General features: G+C 34.6%; 4 protein-coding genes across 8 annotated transcripts; 2 read left to right on the forward strand and 2 right to left on the reverse strand.

The window, feature by feature from the left end:
* Positions 1 to 716: 716 nt before the first annotated feature.
* On the reverse strand, positions 717 to 7,083 carry LOC140055302 (protein saal1-like). Its single transcript, XM_072100604.1, has 10 exons — positions 7,034 to 7,083; positions 6,434 to 6,555; positions 6,110 to 6,232; positions 5,496 to 5,579; positions 5,185 to 5,264; positions 4,685 to 4,860; positions 3,891 to 4,097; positions 3,603 to 3,764; positions 2,852 to 3,147; positions 717 to 2,726 (listed from the first exon to the last, which is right to left on the reverse strand). The coding sequence occupies exons 1-10, from the start codon at positions 7,035 to 7,037 to the stop codon at positions 2,598 to 2,600; spliced, it is 1,383 nt and encodes a 460-aa protein (XP_071956705.1). The 5' UTR covers positions 7,038 to 7,083; the 3' UTR covers positions 717 to 2,597.
* Positions 7,084 to 7,472: 389 nt separating this feature from the next.
* LOC140053896 (uncharacterized) lies at positions 7,473 to 10,357 on the forward strand. Its single transcript, XM_072098637.1, has 4 exons — positions 7,473 to 7,603; positions 7,722 to 9,532; positions 9,702 to 9,795; positions 10,150 to 10,357. Exons 1-4 carry the CDS (start codon positions 7,573 to 7,575, stop codon positions 10,269 to 10,271), a joined length of 2,058 nt encoding a protein of 685 aa, XP_071954738.1. The 5' UTR covers positions 7,473 to 7,572; the 3' UTR covers positions 10,272 to 10,357.
* A 529-nt stretch (positions 10,358 to 10,886) lies between these two features.
* LOC140053898 (uncharacterized) lies at positions 10,887 to 14,863 on the forward strand. 5 transcript variants are annotated; one of them, XM_072098641.1, is made up of 6 exons: positions 10,902 to 11,038; positions 12,677 to 12,796; positions 13,474 to 13,563; positions 13,756 to 13,971; positions 14,522 to 14,632; positions 14,730 to 14,863. In XM_072098641.1, the coding sequence occupies exons 3-6, from the start codon at positions 13,504 to 13,506 to the stop codon at positions 14,805 to 14,807; spliced, it is 465 nt and encodes a 154-aa protein (XP_071954742.1). In that variant the 5' UTR covers positions 10,902 to 11,038; positions 12,677 to 12,796; positions 13,474 to 13,503; the 3' UTR covers positions 14,808 to 14,863. The 5 variants fall into 5 exon arrangements, with proteins under 5 accessions (XP_071954741.1, XP_071954742.1, XP_071954743.1 ...); XM_072098642.1 differs by having other exon boundaries at positions 10,902 to 11,034; XM_072098640.1 differs by lacking the exon at positions 12,677 to 12,796 and having other exon boundaries at positions 10,887 to 11,034.
* A 385-nt stretch (positions 14,864 to 15,248) lies between these two features.
* LOC140053897 (U1 small nuclear ribonucleoprotein 70 kDa-like) lies at positions 15,249 to 23,724 on the reverse strand. Its single transcript, XM_072098639.1, has 8 exons — positions 23,398 to 23,724; positions 22,103 to 22,220; positions 20,652 to 20,716; positions 20,495 to 20,557; positions 19,939 to 20,020; positions 17,298 to 17,399; positions 16,684 to 16,777; positions 15,249 to 16,423 (listed from the first exon to the last, which is right to left on the reverse strand). The coding sequence occupies exons 1-8, from the start codon at positions 23,542 to 23,544 to the stop codon at positions 15,889 to 15,891; spliced, it is 1,206 nt and encodes a 401-aa protein (XP_071954740.1). The 5' UTR covers positions 23,545 to 23,724; the 3' UTR covers positions 15,249 to 15,888.
* Positions 23,725 to 25,701: the final 1,977 nt, after the last annotated feature.

Consider the following 25,701-nt stretch of genomic DNA (forward strand, 5'->3'; position numbering starts at 1 on the left):
TCATCTACTCGATCTTGAACTCGGGTGGAATTGTCACTCCATCGCAAGACAACGTTTCATCCGCTGGGCCACGGAATTTGCTTGAAGAAATTAATCTTCTAAACTATTTAAGCTATGCATACATAGCGCCCTCATTTGTTATAAGTCCACCCTAAATGTGATGAAACACCGTTTGTGATTGGTCAATACTCACGGTAGTAACCTAGTAACTAGTACGCGCTGAACATCCGGTGATTCGGCTCCTCTCGAAGATCGAGAGAAGACGAATTGTTTATTCGGCCTACCTGATTATAATGTTATTATTAATAGGCTTATTGATGGAAATTCTTCTGTTAATTTAAACGACCTAGGCCCAAGTGAATATTTTATTGCCAAGGAATCATTAATTAGTAATTATCTGTATATTATTCTTCGCAAGGTAAGGTGTCTAGGCAGGCTTGTTTTAAATACAATACAAATACTATAGGAGGCCTAGCCTAGCTTCACCCAACCCAGCAGACTTGTTCTTGGCTATATAATATAACAGATATTGCCTTTTATATCGGTTAAATATAAGATTTGACATCCCCTCGGGAATGATATTAAGTTCTCGGGGAATATATATTTCCCTCAGCTGGCGCTTCGGGAAATATATATTCCCTCGAACTTAATATCATTCCCTCGGGGATGTCAAATCTTATATTTAACCTCTAAGCAGTCAATATCTGTATAATACAGTATGGTATGCCTAAATATACTAGTGATATGACATGTCCATTATATAGGCACATGTTTTTGTCACAAAGTTTGATAGTGAAGACAGAGCTTACAAAGAGGTTATTTTGAAAATAATTAAGCACTTGGTAAAAGAGTGTACTATAGTACTTCAATTTAAACTTACCAGCTATCAATAATGTATATGTAGTATTTCGCTCAAAACTGGAATTTTAACTAATAAAACAAACTTTTCAATGTCGTTTTTAAGAGAGTTTTAGAAAATAAACCAATCTGGCTTGTATTGCAAGAGGCCATATAAACATGTATAAATCAGTGATTGTATGAAATATCTTTTTATTAAAGATGTATTGTCCCTTGAAACACAAAAAAATGAAGGTCAAAATATTCTAAATTTAAAGTGGACATATCAAAGTAATATTAAAGATGTATTGTCCCTTGAAACACAAAAAAATGAAGGTAAAAATATTCTAAATTTAAAGTGGCCATATCAAAGTAATATTAAAGTTATTCACTTTAAGTCGAAAATTTGAGCCAAAAACAACAAGTTTACGTAATTAACAGGTAAATTAGTTTGATTACATTTCATCTGGAAAATCGTCACGAGCGAAAGTAAACAAAGATTTCAAACCATGAGTACGCATTATGCATATGCTAAATTAGGATTGTTTACAACTCGTCACGGTTAAGAAGGTATTTTCACACAGATCATGAGGAAGTTTTATGATTATGCATACAGAGTAGCCGAACAAGCGCGTTACATTATGGGATATGTTTTGATTGAAAACTTTGACTGGAAGTCAAAGTTATTTTTTTAACAAAAAAACGTCTGTATTTCAGTTAAAAAAATGTTTTTTCCGAAAAATTTTTGGTGATAGTTAATAACTATTATGATACTTCAAAATGACCCACCTTTTTTCGAAATCTTTTATTTTTTATTTTTTTGGAATTAGTCAAAGGGACAATGCATCTTTAAAGTTATTCACTTTAAGTCGAAAATTTAAGCCAAAACAACAAGTTTACGTAATTAACAGGTAAATTAGTTTGATTACATTTCATCTGGAAAATCGTCACAAGCGAAAGTAAACAAAGATTTCAAACCATGAGTACGCATTACGCATATGCTAAATTAGGATTGTTTACAACTCGTCACGGTTAAGAAGGTATTTTCACACAGATCATGAGGAAGTTTTATGATTATGCATACAGAGTAGCCAAACAAGTGCGTTGCATTATGGGATATGTTTTGATTGAAAACTTTGACTGGAAGTCAAAGTTATTTTTTTAACAAAAAAACGTCTGTATTTCAGTTAAAAAATTTTTTTTTTTTCGAAAAATTTTTGGTGATAGTTAATAACTATTATGACACTTCAAAATGGCCCACCTTTTTTCGAAATCTTTTATTTTTTATTTTTTTGGAATTAGTCAAAGGGACAATACATCTTTAAGTTTTTAACCGAAAGTTCTTTCCAATCTCTGAGTGTAATATCGAGTTATGTTCCCTCCCCAAATTCAAAATCGCTTGAATACTCTCATGCTTCGGTAATTATCCCGAAAAGTTCGACCCAGCAAAACAAACAACTGATCAGTAAACTCTGCTTCAATAGAATACGTGTTGTAATGTCTTTGTGTGAATACTGCCACCACGCTGACTAATTCCCTGATAATCAACATGATGATTGTGGGAACTAATTCCCTGATAATCAGCATGATGATTGTGGGAACTCATAACAATGTAGATGTGTTGAAAACAAGAACAAGACACGACTGCCTCACGCACTCATCTTCAAATGGGCATCGCCAATTGAATGTTAAGAAACATGAACGAATGCGAAAGCATCATTGACAACATTGTTAAACCGTATTACAGCACTAGGATTACGTCAAGTTTTACCCGGATGTTGTAATTTGGCTGCAAGATCCGGATGAGAATTCTTAAGGTGAGATGAAAGTGTTTTCAAAAGTTTCGGTGAACAACTTTTAAGTTGTCTGAGTAGCGACGTCTTTTCACCCTGACAAATAATATTGATTTTTAATGTACTTTTAATCAAGAAAAATAACCGTCTGCCACGATGGTGTTATAAAAAAGGTAAGATGAAGAGATACAGTAATAGAAAAAAAAGCAACAAAATCTTACTTGATTGACTTCAACAAAAAAATCTGTCAGAAGGGATAACAGCATGTTTGTTTGTTTGTTGTCTACATCATATTCTTCCTCCTCATTACCATGGTGATTGTTGTCCGATTTCTGTATACTTGCAGTGTCTGTTGTGGTTTCTGAAGATGAAGACTTTTCTTGCGTAGTGCGGGTAGAATCACTCGTGGATGTTTTAACAAATTTCTTTGCCATCTCTGATGAAAATCTCCTCAAACGTTGTGTGCTTGATATTAATGTTTTAAGTATGGAGAGGAGAAATCTAAATAATGTTGAAACTGAAATTAAAAGTACAATAAATGTCCAGCAATTGGCAGTTACTTTACATATGTTTACTGAATCTTAATACACAGGCAAAGATGTATCTGTCTATAAATATACAAATAATGAATGATGAGTGTAATAGTACAAATAATGGCATGAAGTGAATGATGGAAGTTATCATGTGACCCACAATCGTCCAATCAAATGACAGGAATGTATTTAGGTGTTATATAACACAATCTAATTGATTAGTTTAAATGGCTGTCAAAGATGTATTTACAGTATATTAAGAAAAGTCATGCATTCTAAAAATTCAAACTAAGTCCATTACTATTATTTATACACAATCATCACCCAGGTGCACAAAACAGCATATTCGGCTTTAGTCTAGTACAGTAGTTACACTGTAGTTCTCACACAGAAGTACAAATGGGTGTCCACAATTGGTGAACCAAAAGAATTGTAATACCTTGTTCATCATCTCCCATATCAGAGTTGACGAGCAACACTTGAAGAATGGACACTACAGAAGAAAGCGCCCTCTCTCTTCCGACGATAGTCACAACATCATCTTCACATATTGTTTCTAAATATTCATAGAGTATTGGAAAAACTTGACTGCAACATTCGACTATAACAAAAGAAAAAAATAATAAAATGTGATGTGCCCATATATGAACATGATGATGTCATACCGCTACCATATTTGGGTATATCACTACCATATTTGGTAGTGTAGACAGAGCTTAAGTTCTACCTAAAACTTTGACTCCTTCTTGCTCTGTTGAGAGAACTTGCAGACAATGTAGTAACATATCATAACACTCTTCTTTCTTGTTCTTCACCTCTTTGCTAGCCTCCACCACAGCCTGTACAAAGTTACTGTTGCTAAGTGACACCAATATATCCTGATCAGAATCGAGTAAAACGTCCAACAAACAAGAAACGTTGAATACGAGATCAGCTGAAAAACCAAGTACTGCACCATAAACACAGTTGTTTAAGTTTGGAAGCTTAAAACAATTTAAAGGCCAAAACAATTTCTATTGATCAATCATACATTCCAATAATTATCGATCTATAATTTTCCCTATGTTTCATAATTGTTAGAACTTTTATTGTGCTACACGATTTTGTTGAAAATAAACATTTTCTTATCAGTGGGGGATAGTTCAAATTACACGGTAAACTCTCGATTCTTTTGTACACAAATGTAAAAAAAAAGGCATTTTTAAACAATTAGGGAAAATAAATATAATATGAATATTACGTTTCTGGTGTTTTTATTCAACTTCAACAGATTTTTAATTTGTGTGCTATAGCAAAAATTATCCACCAACTTGTTTGCAATTTATTACAGTAAGTCCGGTACCTGCTACAATTTGATAGAACATTTAAATAATTTCTTAACTAAATAGCCATTCATAATAATATAATTATGTCATAATGTGGAGACTCCTTGGCATTAAGTGCAAAACATCTGGGTTAAATGCCAATAGCACGTATATATTTTGAATGAGTTTTCAAATATTGATACAATTCAGTACTTACAGTTTGTAGAGCTAAGTAAAATAAAAGTAAGTGCATCTAGGCTGGTTGAATTCTTCTTTATGTCTGTGAGCCAAGGTTTACAAGTGGTCTGGTCAGCGATGCAGGCGTGTAGTAATCTTGAAAGCTCAACTAGAGTGGGCGGGTCTCGGCCTTCAAGAAGGGCTATTAACAAACCCCTATAGAACAATAAAGAAAATAAATACAAATTAAATATTGAATTTATATTATACATCAATTATGTGACTTTCTTGTAGTATTCATCAATGAACCCACATCACTCCCACTCCAAGTATGGAATAATGTCAATTACTAATGTTCTGTCTACACTATCAAACTTTATGTGACAAAAAAAATGTGATGTGCCCATATATGGACATAATGATGTCAAATCACTACCATATTTGGGCACATCACACAGCTTAAGATGTCAATGCTCCTAGTTATTAGAATTTAGAGTTAGGATATCAGGTAGTCCGTGTATACATTAATGTGTTTCTTACCGGAGTTGATCATCTTCAGTAAAAACTTTTCTCATTTTTTCTGTACATGCCATATTAGCTAAGATTCCAATACAGATTTCCTAAAAAAGAAATAGAAAGTCTTCTAAACTACTCTTAGTCAGCATTGTGTTTATGTTGTTTTTGCAAGTTCTCTGTCTACACTATCAAACTTTATGTGACAAAAAAATGTGATGTGCCCATATATAGACATGATGATGTCATATCATTACCATATTTGGGCACATCACGCTTTTTTTTGTCAAACTAGTTTGATAGTGTAGAAAAACCTTTACAAAAGTAAATAGACTTACTGTGGTTCTAGGTGAATTTGTCTTAGCGACAACGCTGATGAGCATTTCAGCAGACTTCCATTCGTGGAGAAATGAAACAACTTCCTGAAAAGAATCCGATATTGATTTTTTAAATTGATCAAAGGATTATTACATGGGATAAAACTTAGATGCAGTGGCGTAACACACAGGGCAAAGGCCCTGGTTTAGCACTCCTAAGGGGCCCTCCAACGCTGGGTAGTTGCATTGAACTGCTCATGCTCTGGGGTCTTTTGAGCTTGGGGCCCTAGGTTTAGCACTCCTAAGGGGCCCTCCAACGCTGGGTAGTTGCATTAAACTGCTCATGCTCTGGGGCCTTTTGAGCTTGGGGCCCTAGGTTTAGCCAGTGAGTGCCCATAACCGTTACAGCACCGCTTCTAATGAACTATGATCACTTGGCTCTCATTATTTGGAGAAATGTCATTTAAACATAACCACAGCAACTATTGGTTTTTGTTACGTATTACACTGTGTCTATAGTTATTATAATAAATATTTGATGTGGGCCATTCTGCTATTCAAGAAAGATATATTACTTCAAAGGAGAAATGTTTTAGAGTGTAATTTACTTCCATTCAATGTACAGTATCTTTTACCTCATTGGCTGACATATCCCATAATTTGCATAGCTCCTCCTCTAGTTCTTTGTCCATTTCAATTCCATTTGGATTATCATCATTATCTTTTTCATTACTTTTACTTGGCTCTTTTTCAACACCCTATAAAAAATGTAATTAACAGGTGAAGTAATCAAACTGAAACATAAATACAATTTGTAAAACTACAGAAGGACAAAGCTGTCACATTGTTGTAATTGGTTCCTTCTCCTGTGGCGCCAAGTGTAAATCAACTCGATATGTTTATTATTATTATTAAAAGAAGAATTTATAAAGCCTTAACTTAGTTGAGTAAATTATTACCTTTAAGAGATTAACAAGACATGACAAGACCCATTGTTTACTAAACACTGTACTTCCGATTATGTCAGCTCGCAAAACATCTTGATCAATTAGATCCTCTGGGATTGGCGATGGATTTCGATCTGATAAATAAAATAAATAATTTTAATATTATAAATTAAATTTTTGTTTGTTTAAATAATACATACAAGTTGTGAACACTGAAAAAATGACTAAAAAAAACTACAATACAATAATAAGCAGCACGTTTTGCAGGTGTTATGCAGATGATAATATCTTATTTTTATTCCTGCTGCAACCTTAAATCCACTAGATAGGTCTAGGCCGACGTCTAGAGAGGACAGACCCGACAGGTGGACACGTGCCTGCCCTCTCTCACGCCACCTCTCTAGCTAGGCTACACTGTTGTGTGTTGTACGACGGGAGCGTGGCCTATAGGCCTACTGTATGTAGGGTAGGCTAGGCTAGCTTTAAGTTTAGACTAGCCTACGCTATCGACGATATCATATGAAAAGATACATTTACACTATATAATTAATTATCAGATTCATATAAAGGACATTTGATATTTATTTAAAAGAACTAATTAGCTAGGCCTACCCATTTCTTTTTTGCTTTTTCACAACAAATGCAAGTCCCAAATGTTGGATCTCGCGCGGAATGGTGGGTATATCTATGGTACGCCAGTATATGGCACGTCAACAGAGTAAAATATGTGTTGGTAAAAAACCGCCGCAGATAAAACAACCAGTTTCTTTGTTTATTTGTATAAAATTATAATGCAAATGTATCATCATCAACTTATATTTTATATATAATTCCTAAGACATTATACACTAGTAGTCTGGCACCATCATATTTCTACGTGTGCGTACGTCGTCGTCGTCGTACGTGGGGGGTACGTCGTACATCATGTTGCTGTGATCAGCACACGCGCAATAGCCATGGTTATGCACGCGCGCGTATTTGGAGTAGCTATGGTAAATTTTATCTAAACATACGACGTCGTTTATTTATCACCACCTTTTTACGACTGATGTAGTATGTATAACCTACCTGTATGCGCCCCCTTGTTGCGAACTGATGGGTTACAGTTTGTTTTATAATATTAATACATCATTTTAAAGGACTACTAAAAAATGGGGTTAGCGCAAAATTTCAAATACTTAGGTAGGTATAAAATATTTCTAATGCTCTTTTTTCTAGCCTTCTTTATATAGGCCTTGGCCTCTAGGAAGAAGATCTAAGGAAATATAATATAACGTTGAGTTTTATTTATCTTTTAAAGGAAATGATGTCGTCACCAAAGAAGTAGTAAAACAGATGATGAACACAAACATTGACAATCTTATTATTATGATAGGCCTGTGCATGATGTACACAATTGTTTTGTACTTCATTAAATATAATGCAAAAAATAAAAGAAGACATAATATCAAGTCCTTATCATCAACAGCAGGTATCAATAGACATAAGTGCAGATGTGAACTGGAGCGATTAAAAAATGGCTACTCAACAAGTGATGATACAATTAAAACAGAATGTAATTCAAATAACAATAACGATATTGATAATCGGAACAGCAAAGGCGTCATGCATGTCTTGTTGACGCCATTTCGTCAATTGCGGAAGGTTTATCGTAGGTTTCGGTACAGAACATCGAATTCTGTTCTTCAAGATCCGCAAACTGGTCATCATGAGTCAGAAACAAGATCCAATCAACGAATTGATAATTCCCAGGCTAGTGACGTCAGTCGACAAAGACATCGTCGACAAAAGGCATTTCGATGGTTGGACAAAACAATATCATCGGATGATGAGGGCGGAGCAGTTCAGGTTAACCCACGAAGAAAGATCAAGAATTCTAATTCTACAGCAGTAGTTGAGCAGCCAAGACGACGTCTTGTTAGATATTCTTCTTCAGATATCTCTTCAGACACCTCTACTGATACATCCTCCTCCTCCTCTTCTTCCTCCTCCTCCTCCTCCTCCTCAGATTCTTCGTCCGATGATAGCAGCACTGATTCCAGTCAATCCTGCGAAAATGTTCATGAAGATAGCACCAAGATCAGACCGCGACCACCTCTCCTGGCCCACTCTCAGTCAAGCTCTAGTTCGTCTCTATCTATAGGATCTTCCTTCGAAAACAGAAATGAAAACAGTAACTCCACTACGCAGCAGAACAAGGTCAGTTGGGGTTTTGCAGAACTCGACAGTAATTGCTCAGTTAATACATCTATAGAAAATAATGACGACATCAAACTTCAAGGAGCACAAGTTACAACAACCAGACGAACAACAGACGTTAAACCTCGTTGTGTTGAACCAGGCGATGCGGGCGATGATGATGATGACACCAGCAAACTATTCAATAACAAATGTCGGTCTATATTGAAACCACGTGAATATACCGTTGCAGCAGTTCGATCATTCCACTTCAGCATCCCAGCCAAAAACCAATTAACTAACCCTGATCATCCACAACAATCGTTAATAGACATAAACTGGACAAGAGGACATAAAAACGACCGGCAATTACCAAGCAAACCGATCAACGGTAAATCGCCAGAAGAGCACAACCTGACCGAAGTCACCAATCAAACCCACTTCATAAGCCAAGAAGTACCATTGGTCAACCAAGGCGTTACGACAAAAAAACCAACCCAATCAAGTACTTCTAGCACAGATACGATCATAAATGGAGAAGGTCTCCATCAAGCGAATCAGGTTCACAAACAACGTTTTATTCCATATCGAAAACGACCTCTTACAGGCATGGGTCTCAACACCAAATGCATCCACAAACCAGTATGGGAAAAACTAACCAAAACAGACGTGTCCCCGGATGTCATTCCTCACCATGACTATCTACACAAAATACAAGATCATGCTAATTCAATAGATTACGATGATGTAGACAGATTAAAACGTGATCATCTTGGAAAACAGCTAAAATATGACGTCAGCTTTAAAGATCAGATCTCAGTGGTATCTGAAAGAAATGAGAGGCGTGCCTTCAGGAATAGTAGTTCTTCAACAAAATCTCACACAGTAGAAGAGAAACAGCCTGAACTTCCTATCCCAATTCACTACAGAAAGGTAACAACAAATATTTTACAGTAGGCATACATTTTATGTTTACCTTCTCGTTTTTAAGAATTATAAAAGACTGGTTCTCTGAAATAAAATCGGTTGTGTAGGCTTACATACCGGGCACATACAACAAAACGTGAATGAGTAACAAACTGACTTTTATTATCTTATGTAGATTGATCACAACAAAATTAAACATGGACGACAGAACAAACTTATTTCAACAAATCCCTTCATGCACATCGACCATCAGGACAGTTTCTTTGAATGTAAGTAATGAAACGAATTCATATTTCAGTTAATATTTCATTTTCCAAAGCCCATACAGACCCAAAATATGACATCCACATTTAGATCGTATACCTGTCAGTGGCGTGTATGGGGTAGATAAAGTTTACGCAGTTTTTGTTTTTCTGTATTAAGGCCAATTTACACAGACGAGCGGTAACGGTAAGCGGAAACCCGAGTAGCTTGTCTAATGTAGAATCTGTATCTATCTCCCTGAGCGCAAACTGCACGTCCGCTCCGCGTTGTGGTAATACGTTCATAGGTTGTTCTATATTTGTATTACCGTTACCGCTCATCTGCAGTGTAAACGTTGTAACGTTGTTTTCTCATTCTAGCTGCAGAGTACGGGGATGTGTTAGACCATCTACTGCAAGAAAGAATAACAACGTGTACAGCAGGACTAATGGACCACGGCCAACATCTAGGCTTAGCAATGTTTGAAAAGATGATAAGATAAGATAATATGAAAAGATTCTTGTAAAATGTTCTGATAAAGTATTATAAGAAGACGAAGATTATGTATCATAATAAATAAGGCCGAAATGAAAATAATATGTGATCATCTTTAAGCTTTATACGATAAATCTAATAATATAATTATTCATAATACAGTGGTGTTACCTCAAAACTGCCTCCGATAATAACTGTCAATTTACACAGACGAGCGGTAACGGTAAGCGGAAAACCGCGTAGCTTGTCCCACGTACGTAGAGTCTGTATCTATCCTGAGCGGAAACCGTCCGTCCGCTCCGCATTGTGATGGTCATGCTTAGTTCCCATCACTACAGACGCAACGCAAGGACGTAACGCAGCGTAAATGATTCGATCAGTCACAAGCGATGGATTATTCAAACTATTGCTTGTCATTGGTCAACTCGCTTGCGTTGCGTCTACGTCACTCTCTGCGTTGCGTCCTTGTGTGAACTAAGCTTTAGGAAAAACATTAAAATATATATTCTATACCGTTACCGCTCGTCTGTGTAAATTGGCCTTTTTACTTCGTTAAATACCGCTCAGTATCGTCTGCTGATACATGTTCAAACGACCGTAGCTAATGACATCACTACTGGAATGGATTGTTCCGAGTGATATGTTACAAACATATGGTATATCTGTATATTATATGTGTTTATCAGTTACTGTTGAAATGAGGAGAGTAAAGGGAGCTACAGGTCTGCTTTTCTATACGCCAAACAACCCAAACTGAGGAGGAGGCATCCGTAAGTAAGCAAGTTTATTGTGCTTTATCCTAACTTTAAATGTTAATGTGTTGTATGTTAAATGTATTGAATGTTAAATGTATTGAATGTTAATGTGTTGTATGTTAAATGTATTGAATGTTTGTATTTCAACATAAGATATCAATGTTCTAATGGCTTACAGTGTTATCTAATTCTTAATAAGAATTTAAGTATTTTGTATTTTCGGTAAGTCTTGTTTTAGCATGTTTTCAATTAACATACCATAGGCCTAATCAAAATAATCATCACATTAATGTTTGAAATTTGGCAATTGTATCATACCAGCTCAGTAGATAGACCTATGTATATTTTTTGTAGGCCTATTCTGTCACTGGTTTGGTTCGTTCACTTAGACCGGACTAACTCCTTCAAAAATGGTAATAATAACTATACTATTTAGTAGGCCTAAACTACATCATAATAGTGTATAGGTATGACGCAACGAATGTAATATTACAACAACAAACGACACGATAATTTCAATTGCGGAAACAGGATTTGTTATTGCGGTGTCTAAATAAATTATAAACGGCATTATTGGCTTATCTGCGAATGTATTAACAGATGGAGAACTAAGTACATGAATTAAATCGCCTACGGTGCCAATGACTTTCAATTTCATATTTAATTAACTCAAAATGTCGTGTTTTTGTTGTCAGAGACATGTCCGCCGCACGCGTACAATTAAAAGCGCGTGCGGTTTTTAGACGTACAGGTGACGTGCCTATGGATGGATTTTACTTTTAGATTATCATCTAATGTCAATGTGTTGAATTTATAGTATATAATATTAATTTAAAAGTTTAAAAAGTAGTATAATAAGCATAAACAATTTGGACGCAAACAGGTGACCAATCACAAGCGACACTTCGGACAAGCCATCACGTCGTGATTGGTCAAATTGCTTGCGCGGTGTGCGCTTACGTCTTTGCGTTGCGTTCTATAGTGAAAAACAAGCTTTTGACAAATAAATTCCAGATATATCAGCTTACTTGAAATGTTTTGTGAAACTATTTGGATCTAACATCTAATGTTATTGTACATTAATAAAGTAAACATTTGATATTGGTTGTTGGTAGGCCTAATTATATCACAAGGGAATGACAACGCGACTCATCCATTGTGTGTTACAGGCCACAGTTACGTTAATTTAATAACACTTTAATAGGTCAACCAGTAATGAGCCGCTTATCGTTTTTCTATTAATAACTGTTATGATTTCTTGCAATTTGACATTTAAGCGAAGTATATCAGACTAGATGGTAATTAGGACGAATTCATTAAAATAACGTTAATGGTGTGATAACAGCATAGTGTTTAGTCTTTAGTCTTTCCTTGCTATTTATATTTGTTTTTTCTATGTATTGTATATGGCAGAAATTGAATAAATAAAAACAAATTTTTAAAATAACTGTCGAATATTGTGTTTATCTTCAAAAAAAAAAAAACAACAATTGACTTGAATAAACAAACGTACATTTGCAGTAATTCTTTGACAAATAGACAAATATGCATAGGCCTACTCTCCATTTCGGTGTTGCAACTGATACAATTAGGTGCAATGGATGGACACTCAGGTACGACAAGAATGTCATGCTTTTGTTGTTTATTTCTTTATTAGCATGTTAAGACGACAAGAAGTATGCCAGTTACAAAGAGACAATAGTAGGCCAACTGGCTTACCGTACGAAGTAAAACCTGAACCCACGCCCCTGAGATTGGAAGCCAATACAAAGCTAAAGTAAAAGTACCACGAACTGATATGATACACACTGTTCAGTATCGCACCACTTTAATATAAAAGTACTGTAGTAAACTTTTAGGTCGCTTACCTTATAATAAATTACTACACTGTCATAACAACATAATATTAGCTGGCCGATCCAGAAGAGAGATTGGTCCAAGGCGCGCTTGCGTCATCAAACGTCATCACGTGCTATTTACATTAACAACTCAATTCTAAATGTTTAAATGCTGTCCTCGCGGCCCTTGTTAGGCTTGTCATTGCTGGCACTGATGACGCGATGATGTAACTCATCCACAATGACCTAGAAATGTCAACTTTAATACTGCAATTAAAAAATTCAATAACAACATACAAATCATTATGTCTGTATAATATCATATCAATAAGTATTCATATTATAAATTGGTACATCGATATTCATTCAATACTGTCTAAAGCTTGGTTCTACTTGGACGACGCAACGCAATGATGTAAGCGCAACGTACGTAATTTGACCAATCACACGCAATTGGTTATTGAAGTGTCACTTTGGCCAAGTTGCGTTGTGCTTACGTCATCGCGTTAAGTCCTAGTGGGAGAACCTAGCTTTAAAATGATAACTAGGTTTTCTATTTATTATTTATTAAAGAGGAAGATTAAAATGTGCTTCGTTCTGTTTGTTTTTTTTATAGAATTTACGTCGTAAAATTGTATATGTCACGATGGGTTGTGAGTGTGCATATGCTTGCAGTCGGAACGGAATACTCAAGTTTTTCGAAATTGTAAGTAGGCCTGCGGAAAACAACTAAACAATTCGATGACGGAACGACGAGACAAACGTTCAGCAACGCGACGACGAGACAAACGTATCAGCAACACAACGACGTGAGAAACAAAGGACGTGGAATTTAAATACGCGAAAATGATATAGAACGATTTATCCTCAATTTCACTTTGTTTTGATTATTTTCTAGGCGTTTATGTTGGTCGCTTTTGCATTTGTAATGAACGTAATAGATGACGTTTTGAACAATCCATACTGCAATGAAATCGTCAAAGACTTCTACGGTTACAGATGCGTACCTAACGAGTACTCGGTGTTTGTGGCACTCACATTCATCGTAGCCGTTAATGTACTGCTGCTATTGGTAATTCGTACGTTATCAGATACGCGCATTGCCATTAGATATGTAAGTTGTTGTTTATAAACCAGACATCGGTAAATTTTTAAATAAGGTTTTCAAAGTACTGTACATCAAATAATTAAAATATAGAAAATGACAAGTAGATCCATTTTCAACAGCATTATGGAAAAGGGGATAAAGAAATCATAAATACGCTCCGCCCACACAAACACTGACGTTACGCGTGTGCCTCAACTTTTTTTCAACAAAACAATTCTCGAAAAATGTCATCTGGTAATAATAATTTATGTTTGTATGGTCTACTTTCATGGTTTATCCAATGAAAAAAATACATACATTAAATACATACATTAAATACATACATTAAAGAAAATACATAAAAGAAAATACATACATTAAATACATACATTAAAGAAAATACATAAAAGAAAATACATACATTAAATACATACATTAAATACATACATTAAAGAAAATACATAAAAGAAAATACATAAAATACATACATTAAACTGTGAATAAAAACAAGTATATATGTGTTTTATTCGTTATAGGAGTTAGTGTGTTGTTAGTGTGTTGTTATTATTCGTTATAGGAGTTAGTGTGTTGTTTCTTCGAATTTTCATTTGTCATCATAGCTGTGGTCGTGTTGACGTCTAGAATCGTCCAATACAGCAAAGTCGTACGAAGAGAACTCATAGGCGTGGTATGATGTATACAATTATTATTCAGTGCAATTATATCTTTATCATCACCTCTTAAATTAATTTCAGAAATTGTCCATTCTTTTTTTTCTTTCTCAGGTGATTGCCTTTTTATCATTCCCGTTGTTTCTACTCGATGCTCACTTTGCTTATCAAAAGTCTGCAATAATGTTTTGAAACGGCTGTAGTGGGTCTATCGTATTCAGCAAGTTGTAATACTGTATATATGCTCAGTACACATCTAGATAGATGAGCATTAACGTCTAAACGCCATACATTGCGCTGAACATGGTATAAGCAAGGTCGTTAATGCGAGTAAAGCTCGAGTCGTCAAATACTTAGCGTGTCTCTAAACACATAATATACATATTGTACATTTAGATTATATTTGTTTACAAATAAAATTGAAAAAAAAAACATGTTTCTGTTATATTTTTTGGCCAATCACAAGCCAATATCATTCCCACCACACGACGCAATGACGTACGCGCAAATCAAGTTATTTGACCAGTCAAAGTCCAACTTCGTTTCCACTGACGTGCGCCCAACAGCTGCTTTGATTGGTGAAATCGTTTGCAAAAAATTGAACAGACGATAAAATGACATCTAGCTATTTATTCTAATATCCCAAATACATTTAAAAAAAACTACAACTATTTATAAAATGAGCATAACATTTATTCTGTATAACAAATGACATTTTAAAGTGGACACATCATTAATGTTCCCATTACATTAACAGTAATACTACATTATTCATCAATACTTACTATTATTTACTGTCGCTGTGCTTAACACGCCCTCTAGAATTTTTATTAGAACTGGTATTTTGTTTGAACAATTTGACATACTTTACCTAATAAAATTTAACATCACCTTAAAATTCACCAACGTCAAAACCACCATGTGTTTTATCTAATAAAAGATTTTTATTCTCAATTTTAAAATTTAGATCATTTGTATAGGATAACTGGTGAACATATATAAAATATCAAATTTAGCAGTTATGATTGAGAAAAATTGTAAATAAAATATGCAAATGACACAGAACATGGTTAAATTGACAGCATTTTACAATATTTAAAGTAAACTCATTAAAAAATATCACCAGATGTAAAGATGAGGAAGTGTTTTTATGCCGACTCTGTACATACAATACTTTACCTTAAAACATACAAAATTATATAATTGTAACGATCCACTGTGTATAGTTTGTGAAATTCTGCTTTACAAGTTATTGATAAAATGTAATAGTGATCTAATCTTCGTCCATATTACCGTTTTGATCGTTAAAAGCCTCAGCGCCATACGACGCATCCTGATCGTCGGTTACAGGTTCACTTTTAATGTTTGTTTGTTCAAAACCTTCTTCAAATGTTTCTTCTTGTTCCTCACGATCTCCTCGGTCTCTCTCTCTATCGCGGTCTCTGTCTCGATCACGCTCTCTGCGTTCACCTCGGTCCCTGTCACGATCACCACGATCTTTATCCCTGCGTCGTTCTCTGTCCTTATCACGATCACCACGATCACGTTCCCTATCACGATCCTTACGTCTATCCCGATCGCGATCTCTGTCTCTACGTCTTTCACGGTCTCTGTCACCACGATCTCTACTTCTGCTTCGGCTTTTGCGACGTTCACGTTCTCTGTCTCCGCGATCTCGTTCACCACGCTCTCTGTCACCTCGATCGCGATCACCACCGCGATCTCTTTCGCCCCTATCTCTTTCGCCCCTATCACGTTCTCCACGATCCCTTCTTGTATCTCTCACATCTCTCTCCCTATCTTCGTCCCTAAAGATTAAAAAAAAACTTAAATTAATATTTGTTATCACAATTATATTCACACTTTTAATTTAAGCCGTTTAAATGAACATCCAGTAAAGACAATTTAACGTGTGTAATGTACAGTATGTTATTTTGTTAAAAACATTACAGTAAACAAGACCCCTGCGGGTACCAAGGTTTCCATCTATGAAACTTTTCAGAACTATACGTCGTGTACAGCAAACTTTATATCAACATCCTTATGAAGTTTAATAATCATGACTGACCTTGCTGCAGCAGCTGCCTGCGACATCTCCTCACGACCTGAATGTCGAACATTAATCTCTGGCCCTCCCCGTCTTGTTCCTCCAATACCACCACCTGAATTTAGATACAAAGAATAAACCTTCAATAACAGTCATCAATGATGTTCACCTGTATATGCATCATTTGAATACATTAAATCTTCTCCAAAGGCACAAGACAGGAAAACAAATTGTTCTGTCACTAAAGCTCTGTCTATACATCAAACTTTGTGACAAAAAGAATGTGATGTGCACATATATAGACATGTCATATCACTACCATATTTGGGCATATCACTACCATATTTGGGCATATCACTACCATATTTGGGCATATCACTACCATATTTGGGAATATCACTACCATATTTGGGCATATCACTACCATATTTTTGGGCACATCACACTTTTGTCAAACTAGTTTGATAATGTAGACAGAGCTGAAGCACTTGGGTTCACTTCTTTGTATGTACAGTATATAAATGTGACAAAGTAGGTTTAAATATATATGGAATTTAACTTTTAATCATTATTAAATTAATATAATAATGTTGATTCAGTACATATACCAATAATAAAAATGATAAACACATTACCTAATCGTCTCGGAAGCCAACCCTTTACCGTTCGTGATCGTTCTACATCCACAAGAACACGACGCCCATCGATCTTCTTACCATCAGCGTACTTGTAAGCGGCTGTTTGAAATTATTAAATCACAAAAAAACACAGAATATCAACTAGGGGACAATACTTGGGGGTAACACCACGAGCAGGGTGATAATACCAACCTGTCTTTACCTGTTAGGATACAAAGTTTTAATAGACGATTCAAACCTCTGTAATTAACCTGTAGTAGAAAGTATTACCACCTCAACTTACATGTTTGTATTCTCACCCAAACAAATTATTTAATCAAAACTATTTACAAAACAAGGTCATCGGCTGTTACTGTTAAATATAATAATCAGATACTAACCTAAAATGATTTTGTTTTACTTTAAAAATTGGAAAATAGTTACATAGTTTACAAAACTTTCATGTAGAAGCGACCATTTACTGACACTATCACATTTTAAATGGAACAATAGGTAAAATGGCTGAATGATTAAAAGAAAGAAATATGCCACAAGCACCTGATAAATCTTAAAATGGCCTCAAATTTGAAATATATCAAAATTATACTGAAATACATATTGTAAATGCTATATAAAGATAATGTTGTAGTTATGTGCTACTAGTACTAGCACCACAGCTCATGGATTAGTTATTTTTTGTTAAGCAAATAGTTTAACAGCCGTACAGCTAAATATTGTATAACATACTATCCTGAAACAAAAGTGCTGTGTTTATTTAAGACATGGTTTCTTAACTCAGTAGTAGCATCAATTTTAAATAGTAGGCATTTGTTTTGATTACAGAAGAATTCATAGAGATAGTAAAACTATTTGATCTAAACTAGAACAACATTGACTAACTAACTGCTGTAACTCTTAAGAAAAAATAAAAAAAAAAAAAAAATAACTTTCTAATGGCCCTAAAAAAGAAAAACAATGGTACAAAGAATGCAGTTAATTTGTATGAAAGACAGAAGGGAAATGGCAGTTTAGGAATGATTGTCCAAAATAACCCCACCTAGAATCTATTATGGTACAAATAAAAGGGTTATACAAAACAAGGGCTCTATGTTCAATTGTATTCTTATTGTTCTACACATTTCCTTACCAAATAATAGATACACCCAAAATAATACCACCTGAACAACTTACACCCATTGTCTATCACAAAATTCCCCATTCACATCACCTGGTCAGGTTCTGGTAGAACGTTGATAGTCCGTGGATAATTTTGAAATGCCCAAAAAACGCACTTACCAAAATGCACTTTATTGTCCCGATTTAAACTTACCAAAAATTTCAAGTGCATTTTTATTTTATTGCATTAAACAAATTTCACAAAATATATCAAAACAAACGTTACCAAGAACAATGTAGTGATGATATTTTTAATATCTTAAATGTATTTTTTTTAATTATGTTTAATATTATATTAATTTCATTTGTAATATTTAGATATTTAATGTTTATGCTTGTAGACTTTTAGCATGCATTGCAAGGAATCATTAATGTTATAAATGTTTTTTAAATCAAATTCCAAGATTAACATTTATTTTATTTCTAAATTTTCAACTTACAGTATAAACAATGTGGTTAAATAACTAACAAATATTTTATTATAATTATTTAAACTTTAGAACATTTTTTTGGACGGAAAATCTTATTATTTTTATGTTTTATTATTTATTTTTTTAAAAAAGCTATTTATTAATCCTATTTTATTATTTATGTCAATATATATTTATATTTGACGTAGACACATCCTTACCACGTTCTTACCAAATGACCTTCCTTAATACAAACCTAACTCAAACATGGTTCTTAATCGCACATGAGGGCGAGGGAAGAGCGTGTGACACGCAACAAAGCCGTTACGTGAAGCAGGGCGCACACACGTTAGGCTATGAAAGTAACAAAAATAGTGCCATGTCAGTCTCAATTACAAAACTCCCTAATTTAATTTAATTTTCTAATAAATTTCCTAAAATAAAAATTCAAAGTCAATAACAGTAGGCCAAAAAGATTTAAATCAAATACTCTTGTCACACTTACCAATCTAAACTATTTTCTTTCAAGCCTGCATTTACATATAAATGTTATATAGAAATATAATATTTTACAGTAATTTTACATCATTCATAGTGTAAATCATTGTCTAAATTGTACTTTGCTAAAAGGAACTCCTTTCCTTATTGTGGTCATATTAAAACTATGATGCGGAAAGATTTTTAAGTATTCTAAACAATTTTTAGATTAGAAGGGTGTCCCAAATACAGACATTTTGTTGTGAACATTTTCTTAGAAGAAACAATGTTGGCAATATTACACATTTTAAATCAGGTATGTTTAACATATAGCATACTGTACTACAGGAATATAACCCCATGTTTTTGCCCTAGTATTCTATTGTTGACCCTTTTGGGAATTATTTACGCACAAACTCTAATCCAGTTTAATTTAGGAAAGTTATTTTATTATCTAAAACACACAGGTAGTAGGTACCCCGCCTAATCCAATTAAACTAACTTTTTAGCTAACAGGTAACACACGTAATTATCAAGTAAAGCAATCAACAACAGTAAATGATAATACAAAGTTAAGTTGATGTGCTGATACTCACTGTGCATGTCTCTTTCGTGTTCATACTCAATAAATGCATACCCTCGCGGTTTGCCAGTCTTCTTATCATGGACTAAGTTAATCTAGACGCAAAAAACAAAGACAATTGTACTAAACCAACCAACACTATAGCATGAAAACCATTAATGCTTCTGTACCTCTCTTGACCAGAACATATTCTTCTTTGATTCATATGGGCTGTATTTTAATGGGTGGTCAGACCAGTGCTTTTTTAGTGCGGTTTTAAATTGGTTTAGTGAGATTCAACCACAGTTGAGTTCCAGCAATTTATAGTTCTTATAGAGAACATATTCTGTCTCGTTTTCAATGTACAGGTCTTATGAAAATGACAAATTGCACTCAAAACATTCAGGTGTACTGTTGTAATTCACACCAAGGACATTTTAGGTGTTAGGTGAGTGATCTCACTGCCACGCCTTAAAAGACAATGCTTGAATTTAAACAAGACTAAACTAAATCAAGAATAAATGAACCTATAGAGTAGGTTTGTAAACTTTTAAGCACAAAATAAGATCAGACAAGCAAAATTAACGTACCATTTTAATCGGGCCATATGTTTCAAACTCTCGTCTCAATTTCGATTCAGATGTATCGAAGTTCTACAAAAAAAGGACAATTTTGTAAAACAAATTATTCTTAAAATAAATTTAGATATACCAACTGGAATTTTGTATGTTGAAAACATAAACTTACAATTCTTGCTACAAATAAGGTCTTGAATGCATCACTTGTGGAACTCATGTTGTTATGAGGATCCCCTGTGTAAATAAGATACAAATTATTAATCATATTAAAATTTAGGCAAAAGAGTCATTCTGTTTCAACAGTAGTTTAGTTTACTTCCACCAAGGAGGTAGGCCTACAGAATATGTAGTTGTCTTTTTATTACGCTGTGTGTGTACCGGAGATGGAGATGAACTTTGATTTTGAATAACATTTCACTCAAAATCAACAACCAATCAGGTAATTGCTGTGCCTGGTGTTTACTACGTACAGTCACATGATGAAGTGAAATTTACGTGAAAAATCCAGGAATTAAAATAAAAATATCTATAAAAGAATTATTTCTAATGACAAGCAATAATGTGTAAGACTGCTGTATATACAGTCGACTCCGCCTAAGTCGAATCTAATGGGACCGGTATAAAAATTCGAGTTACGCGATCTTCGACTTACAGATTTCCCAAAAAAAATGCTAGGCCTAGGCTCACTCACTAGCTGCGCTATGGCTAGGCCTAGTAGTGGACCCTGTCCTGTCGCGGCCCACGTGATGAGCCTTCTTGAATTGAATTTGCTTAGCTAGCTAGCTAGGCCTAATAAATGCTAAGCCTCTTTATCGACAATGATAAACTGTATTTTTCCGAAACAATACAAAAACGTATAATAAATACATTTCGGTTCTTATTCGAAATCGGTATCTCATTGTTTATTGCCATCTGTCTAGGACAAAATAGGTACCTACAAAACGCCGCTCAAGTTCTCAACTCTGAAACAACTCGTACACTATACACTAGCGCGAGTTGTGGGACGCCGCCTATACTATACAACCTGCTTGAGAGAACCGATATGGTCCCACATTTTCCCCTCTGTTGTTTGTTTATCGAATTACGTACGTTTCATCGGCTTTTTTAACGCGTTGTTGCCGCGTAATTTGTGACTTCGACTTATAAGATATAAATCACTAAAGAATGTGTGTATTCGGACCGCAAAAAGACGTCGACTTAGACGAATTTCGACTTAGAAAAATTCGACTTAGAAATAAAAATTACACAGTAATGTATAGGAAAGAATTGGGACTTTCCTAAAAATTCGACTTTCGCGATTTTTCGACTTACGCGAATTCGACTTAGGCGGAGTCGACTGTACTATCAAGAGATGTGCTGGGAGATTGTGTGTTTGAAGGTTCGAGGCTAAGTCAGGGAAAATTTTCATTTAAAAATTTTGTTTAGCAATATTGCTAATCAAACTGATTTTTAAGTCGAGAAACATAGTTTTGTATAGTATTTTTTGCTACACAATTTTCAAAATGTGTAGCAATAAGGTTGTTTTGTATAGCTTTTTGCTATGCTACACTGGCGAAAATGTTCCCTGTAAGTAAAATTTAGAAAAAATTATTTGAGAGATTTTAAAATTAAGATGCGTACATGCTTCAATTTCTCCCTGTATTTTCATGAGTGTTTGGTCTTCTCGTTCTTTAGCTTTCCGCATAATCTTCTCCTCCCTCGTTTCTCCTCTTGTTGGTGGGGGCGTCTCCTCTGGATCCTGAAATATACAAACAATTTAGGAATTGTGCATCTCAAGGCCTAGGCTACTTATCTTATATTGATAAATGCACTCTTTTAAAAAAAAATTAATTAGCCTAACTAGTTAATTAAGCTAGTTAGGCCTAGGGTAGATGTACCAGACCTCGGCAATGTGCCAAACCTCGGCAGGTTGTATTTATATTAGTTATAATTAATTAAATAATTGATATTTTTTGTTTATCTTAACGTATAATATACTTTATTTATAGGTGGTAAATATAAACCACCGATCGTTTACTAGACACCAGCGAAACATGTCTGCCAGTAGCCATAAAAACTGAAACCTGAAAACCGGAAGTGACATTTCAGCAAAATAGACCAATGAGCTAACACGTGACTGTTCCATTTAAAGTTCTAGGGCATGAAAAATTACACACGAGGGACACGTCTGGGATTGAAATAGGCTCCTACTGTAGTGTAGCAACATTCCAGAATATTCCATTTTCAAACCAATGAAAAAATATAGGGTTTATGAGGGGTGTTAAGATGTTTGGTTGATAATTAATGATATGTGCCAGACTTCGGCACCTAACGGAAATAACTAATTAAATTAAATTATTTGCAATGTTGTTTATTAAATTTTATTCAAAATATAATTGTTGGTAAAATAAATTTAATATTGCTGTTTTTTGACTCATTTATTTGACATCTGGCTATGGCTAGGCCTAGCCTAGCTAGGCCTGCTATTTCATCGACGATCGATTGCGCAATCGCTCGCGCGTAATTCCAGGGCTTGCTTGGGCAGCGTATGCCGAGGATTGGCAGACACATGCCGAGGTTTGGTAAATAAATAAAAAACACATTTTTTATTATTGTTTGTTAATTATAAATATTTATTTGATAATTCACACTGTATTTACTACTTATATAAATACTAAAAACTTTACCAAAAAATATTTTGTGATGCTTTTAAAAAATACACGTAAATAACGAATTTCCCTGTAACCTGCCGAGGTCTGGTACATCTACCCTATATATAGGCCTAAACTTGTTTAAAATAAAAACCAAATTAGCACGTATAATAATCCATTATTAGTATTTAATAATTAATAAATAGGCCTACTAACTAATTCACAGGTTACTAAGGCTAACTCTAAAATATCACGTATTACTAATAGGCTAGGCCTAGCCCTTACCTCAAAAAGCCCGTTAACGAGGTCGGCCATTCCTGTGTAGCCAGATGTCTTCTTTTCATGGCGGAGCTTCACAACAGGCTGAATATACGGAATGGGGTCGCGGGGAGCAAACAACGCCAACAAATTCGGCGGTAAATACTGAGTCATTTTGACGAATTGATAATCAAAACTTCAAAAATATGACTCTCAAAATTCCATAGGAAATATTTGTTGAGTAAACTTGCATAAAAAGTACTTATTTTCGGGCAAAAATCAATATAAACTGTTCTCCTTTGTGCACAAACCCACTTCCACTTCTTGATCCACCACACACGCGTCGTTCATTAAAATGGCGTCATTAACTACTGCCACCAACGATGGTTTTAATAATGTGTGTGGCGCAAGAAATACTTGTTAGACAGTGGGGAAGTTTTTACAGCGGTATAGTATTAGAAGACCCGAAACCGCGATTTTTAATGAATTATCTGTGATGAAAATGACAATATTTATACACTTTAATCAGAAACAATTAATGCACGTATAATAGGCCTACAGGTCATTATCATAATCCATTCCAAATGATCTTACAGTCAAAACCACAGTTGTAGTCGAAAATGAAGTAATTAGAACAGAGTAATGTATTCACATTATTTAATACATTATAACAGTTTTCTGTGTATAGGCCTATTCTCCTTAAAAAAAACTAAAAGTATCATGGCCCATCATGATTCCCACTGTCTATGGACGCAACGGCAAATGACCAATGACCATCGTGTGATTGATCATTTGCCAAGTACGTTCTTTATGATGAGAGAACAGCTTAACACTATTTCACCTGACAAAACCTTAATAATTATAAAACATAAAATCCGTGTATACAAAATTGATGGTGACGACGATATGATGCGACATTTACGATAAATGTATAGGTCTGGCGATTAAATACGGGAATAATATCGTGATTATGTTTCTTCCATCAAATACGTTGTAACGTAACTTTTGCACTCAACAAACACCACTCAACCGTTAGAAGAACCGTTGAAATATAACCGAGTACCTGGAAAAAATAAAACAATGTTACAAGGCCTAGAATGTTAGAAAACACATAATAAAAACCCGTTGTTTAGGCGGAATTGCAGGATGCTATAAAAACCAGATTGAGAAACTTGTGGAGCGATTTCTAGGTTTAAATTATTAGAGAACGCATTGTAAGACTCTACTCACACAGGCGGCAGTCTGCTGGTATTGTAAACCCAATGCTTTATTTAAATCATTATTTTCCTTTATTTTGGACGCTAGTAAACATGAACCAACCAAAACTAGGATAGCAATCTGAATACAAAAAGCAAGCTCCTGTAACGACAAACAAGTAGGCCTATTTTAATGTTCCTGTTCGTAATCTTCGTAGTAAACCCTTTCTTCATGTTAAATTTTCTCGTGTCAATGTTTGTAAAAATGGTATTTTCTGTAGACTCTCGTCATTGTACAATTCTTGTCTTTTAAAAAATAATTCTTTAGATATTTTTAACTGTAATTTTTCTCAATTTAAATGTATTATTAATGAAATTATTTAAATTTTCTTTTTCATTTGTATATATTTATATTGGCTCATATTTTATTGTTTAGTTTTTATTTTCAACCTGTTATTGGTGTTTTACACTGTTGGTTTGATATAAAGAATAAATAAAATAAATATTTGTTATTATTATTATTTCATAAAATTTTTAATTTAATCAAATAATATAAATTTAATAATTTTGAAATGCGTCAAGTTACATACTATGATAGGACTTATCCAGTCTGGCTTGATAAGGTGAACAACCACAACAACCAGTCTCAGCATTGCTACAGTGATTGCAATCACGGTATATAAATAACACTTCCAAAAAAAACGATAATGGCAAAAATAGGCGTCGACATTTTCAATACATTCGACTATTATATCAAGCAAAAGACCGAATCCAATGATCAGTAAAATCTGTAAAGAAGAGGCATTTCGTCATTAGTATTTTACCACACATAATAAAGGGTCTTTCACACAGCTGTGCCAGCACGATTCCGGTGGTACGGCGAATCGAGCGCCAAAGTTTTGTTCTCTCGACGCTCCACGCGGCTATGCGCCAATCGATATGCGCCCGTAGCCGCACGTAAACACGAAACATTGACGTTCGATTGGATTTGCCGGCGCCGGACCGAAACCGTGCCGGAACAGTTGTGAAAGACCCTTAAGTTCGGTCTACACTATCAAAGTTTATGTGACAAAAAAAGTGTGATGTATTATATTCATTCTTTTTAAATGGCCTCTGTGCGTTTTGTTACTTTCCT

This window comes from Antedon mediterranea, chromosome 7 (genome assembly GCF_964355755.1).
Source record: "Antedon mediterranea chromosome 7, ecAntMedi1.1, whole genome shotgun sequence".
Taxonomy (NCBI): domain Eukaryota; kingdom Metazoa; phylum Echinodermata; class Crinoidea; order Comatulida; family Antedonidae; genus Antedon; species Antedon mediterranea.

Coding starts and splice junctions, on each gene's coding strand:
- LOC140055302 (XM_072100604.1), bottom strand. Junction 5,580..6,109: donor GGGATATGTCAGCCAATGAG/GTAAAAGATACT, acceptor GATTCTTTTCAG/GAAGTTGTTTCATTTCTCCA. Junction 5,265..5,495: donor CAAATTCACCTAGAACCACA/GTAAGTCTATTT, acceptor TTTCTTTTTTAG/GAAATCTGTATTGGAATCTT.
- LOC140053896 (XM_072098637.1), top strand. CDS start 7,573: ATGGGGTTAGCGCAAAATTTCAAATACTTAG. Junction 7,604..7,721: donor GCAAAATTTCAAATACTTAG/GTAGGTATAAAA, acceptor TATCTTTTAAAG/GAAATGATGTCGTCACCAAA. Junction 9,796..10,149: donor TCAGGACAGTTTCTTTGAAT/GTAAGTAATGAA, acceptor TTCTCATTCTAG/CTGCAGAGTACGGGGATGTG.
- LOC140053898 (XM_072098640.1), top strand. CDS start 13,504: ATGGGTTGTGAGTGTGCATATGCTTGCAGTCGGAACGGAATACTCAAG. Junction 13,972..14,521: donor CGCGCATTGCCATTAGATAT/GTAAGTTGTTGT, acceptor TATTCGTTATAG/GAGTTAGTGTGTTGTTTCTT. Junction 14,633..14,729: donor GAAGAGAACTCATAGGCGTG/GTATGATGTATA, acceptor TTTCTTTCTCAG/GTGATTGCCTTTTTATCATT.
- LOC140053897 (XM_072098639.1), bottom strand. CDS start 23,544: ATGACTCAGTATTTACCGCCGAATTTGTTGGCGTTGTTTGCTCCCCGC. Junction 20,717..22,102: donor ACAGGGAGAAATTGAAGCAT/GTACGCATCTTA, acceptor TTATTTACACAG/GGGATCCTCATAACAACATG. Junction 16,424..16,683: donor CAGGCAGCTGCTGCAGCAAG/GTCAGTCATGAT, acceptor TTTAATCTTTAG/GGACGAAGATAGGGAGAGAG.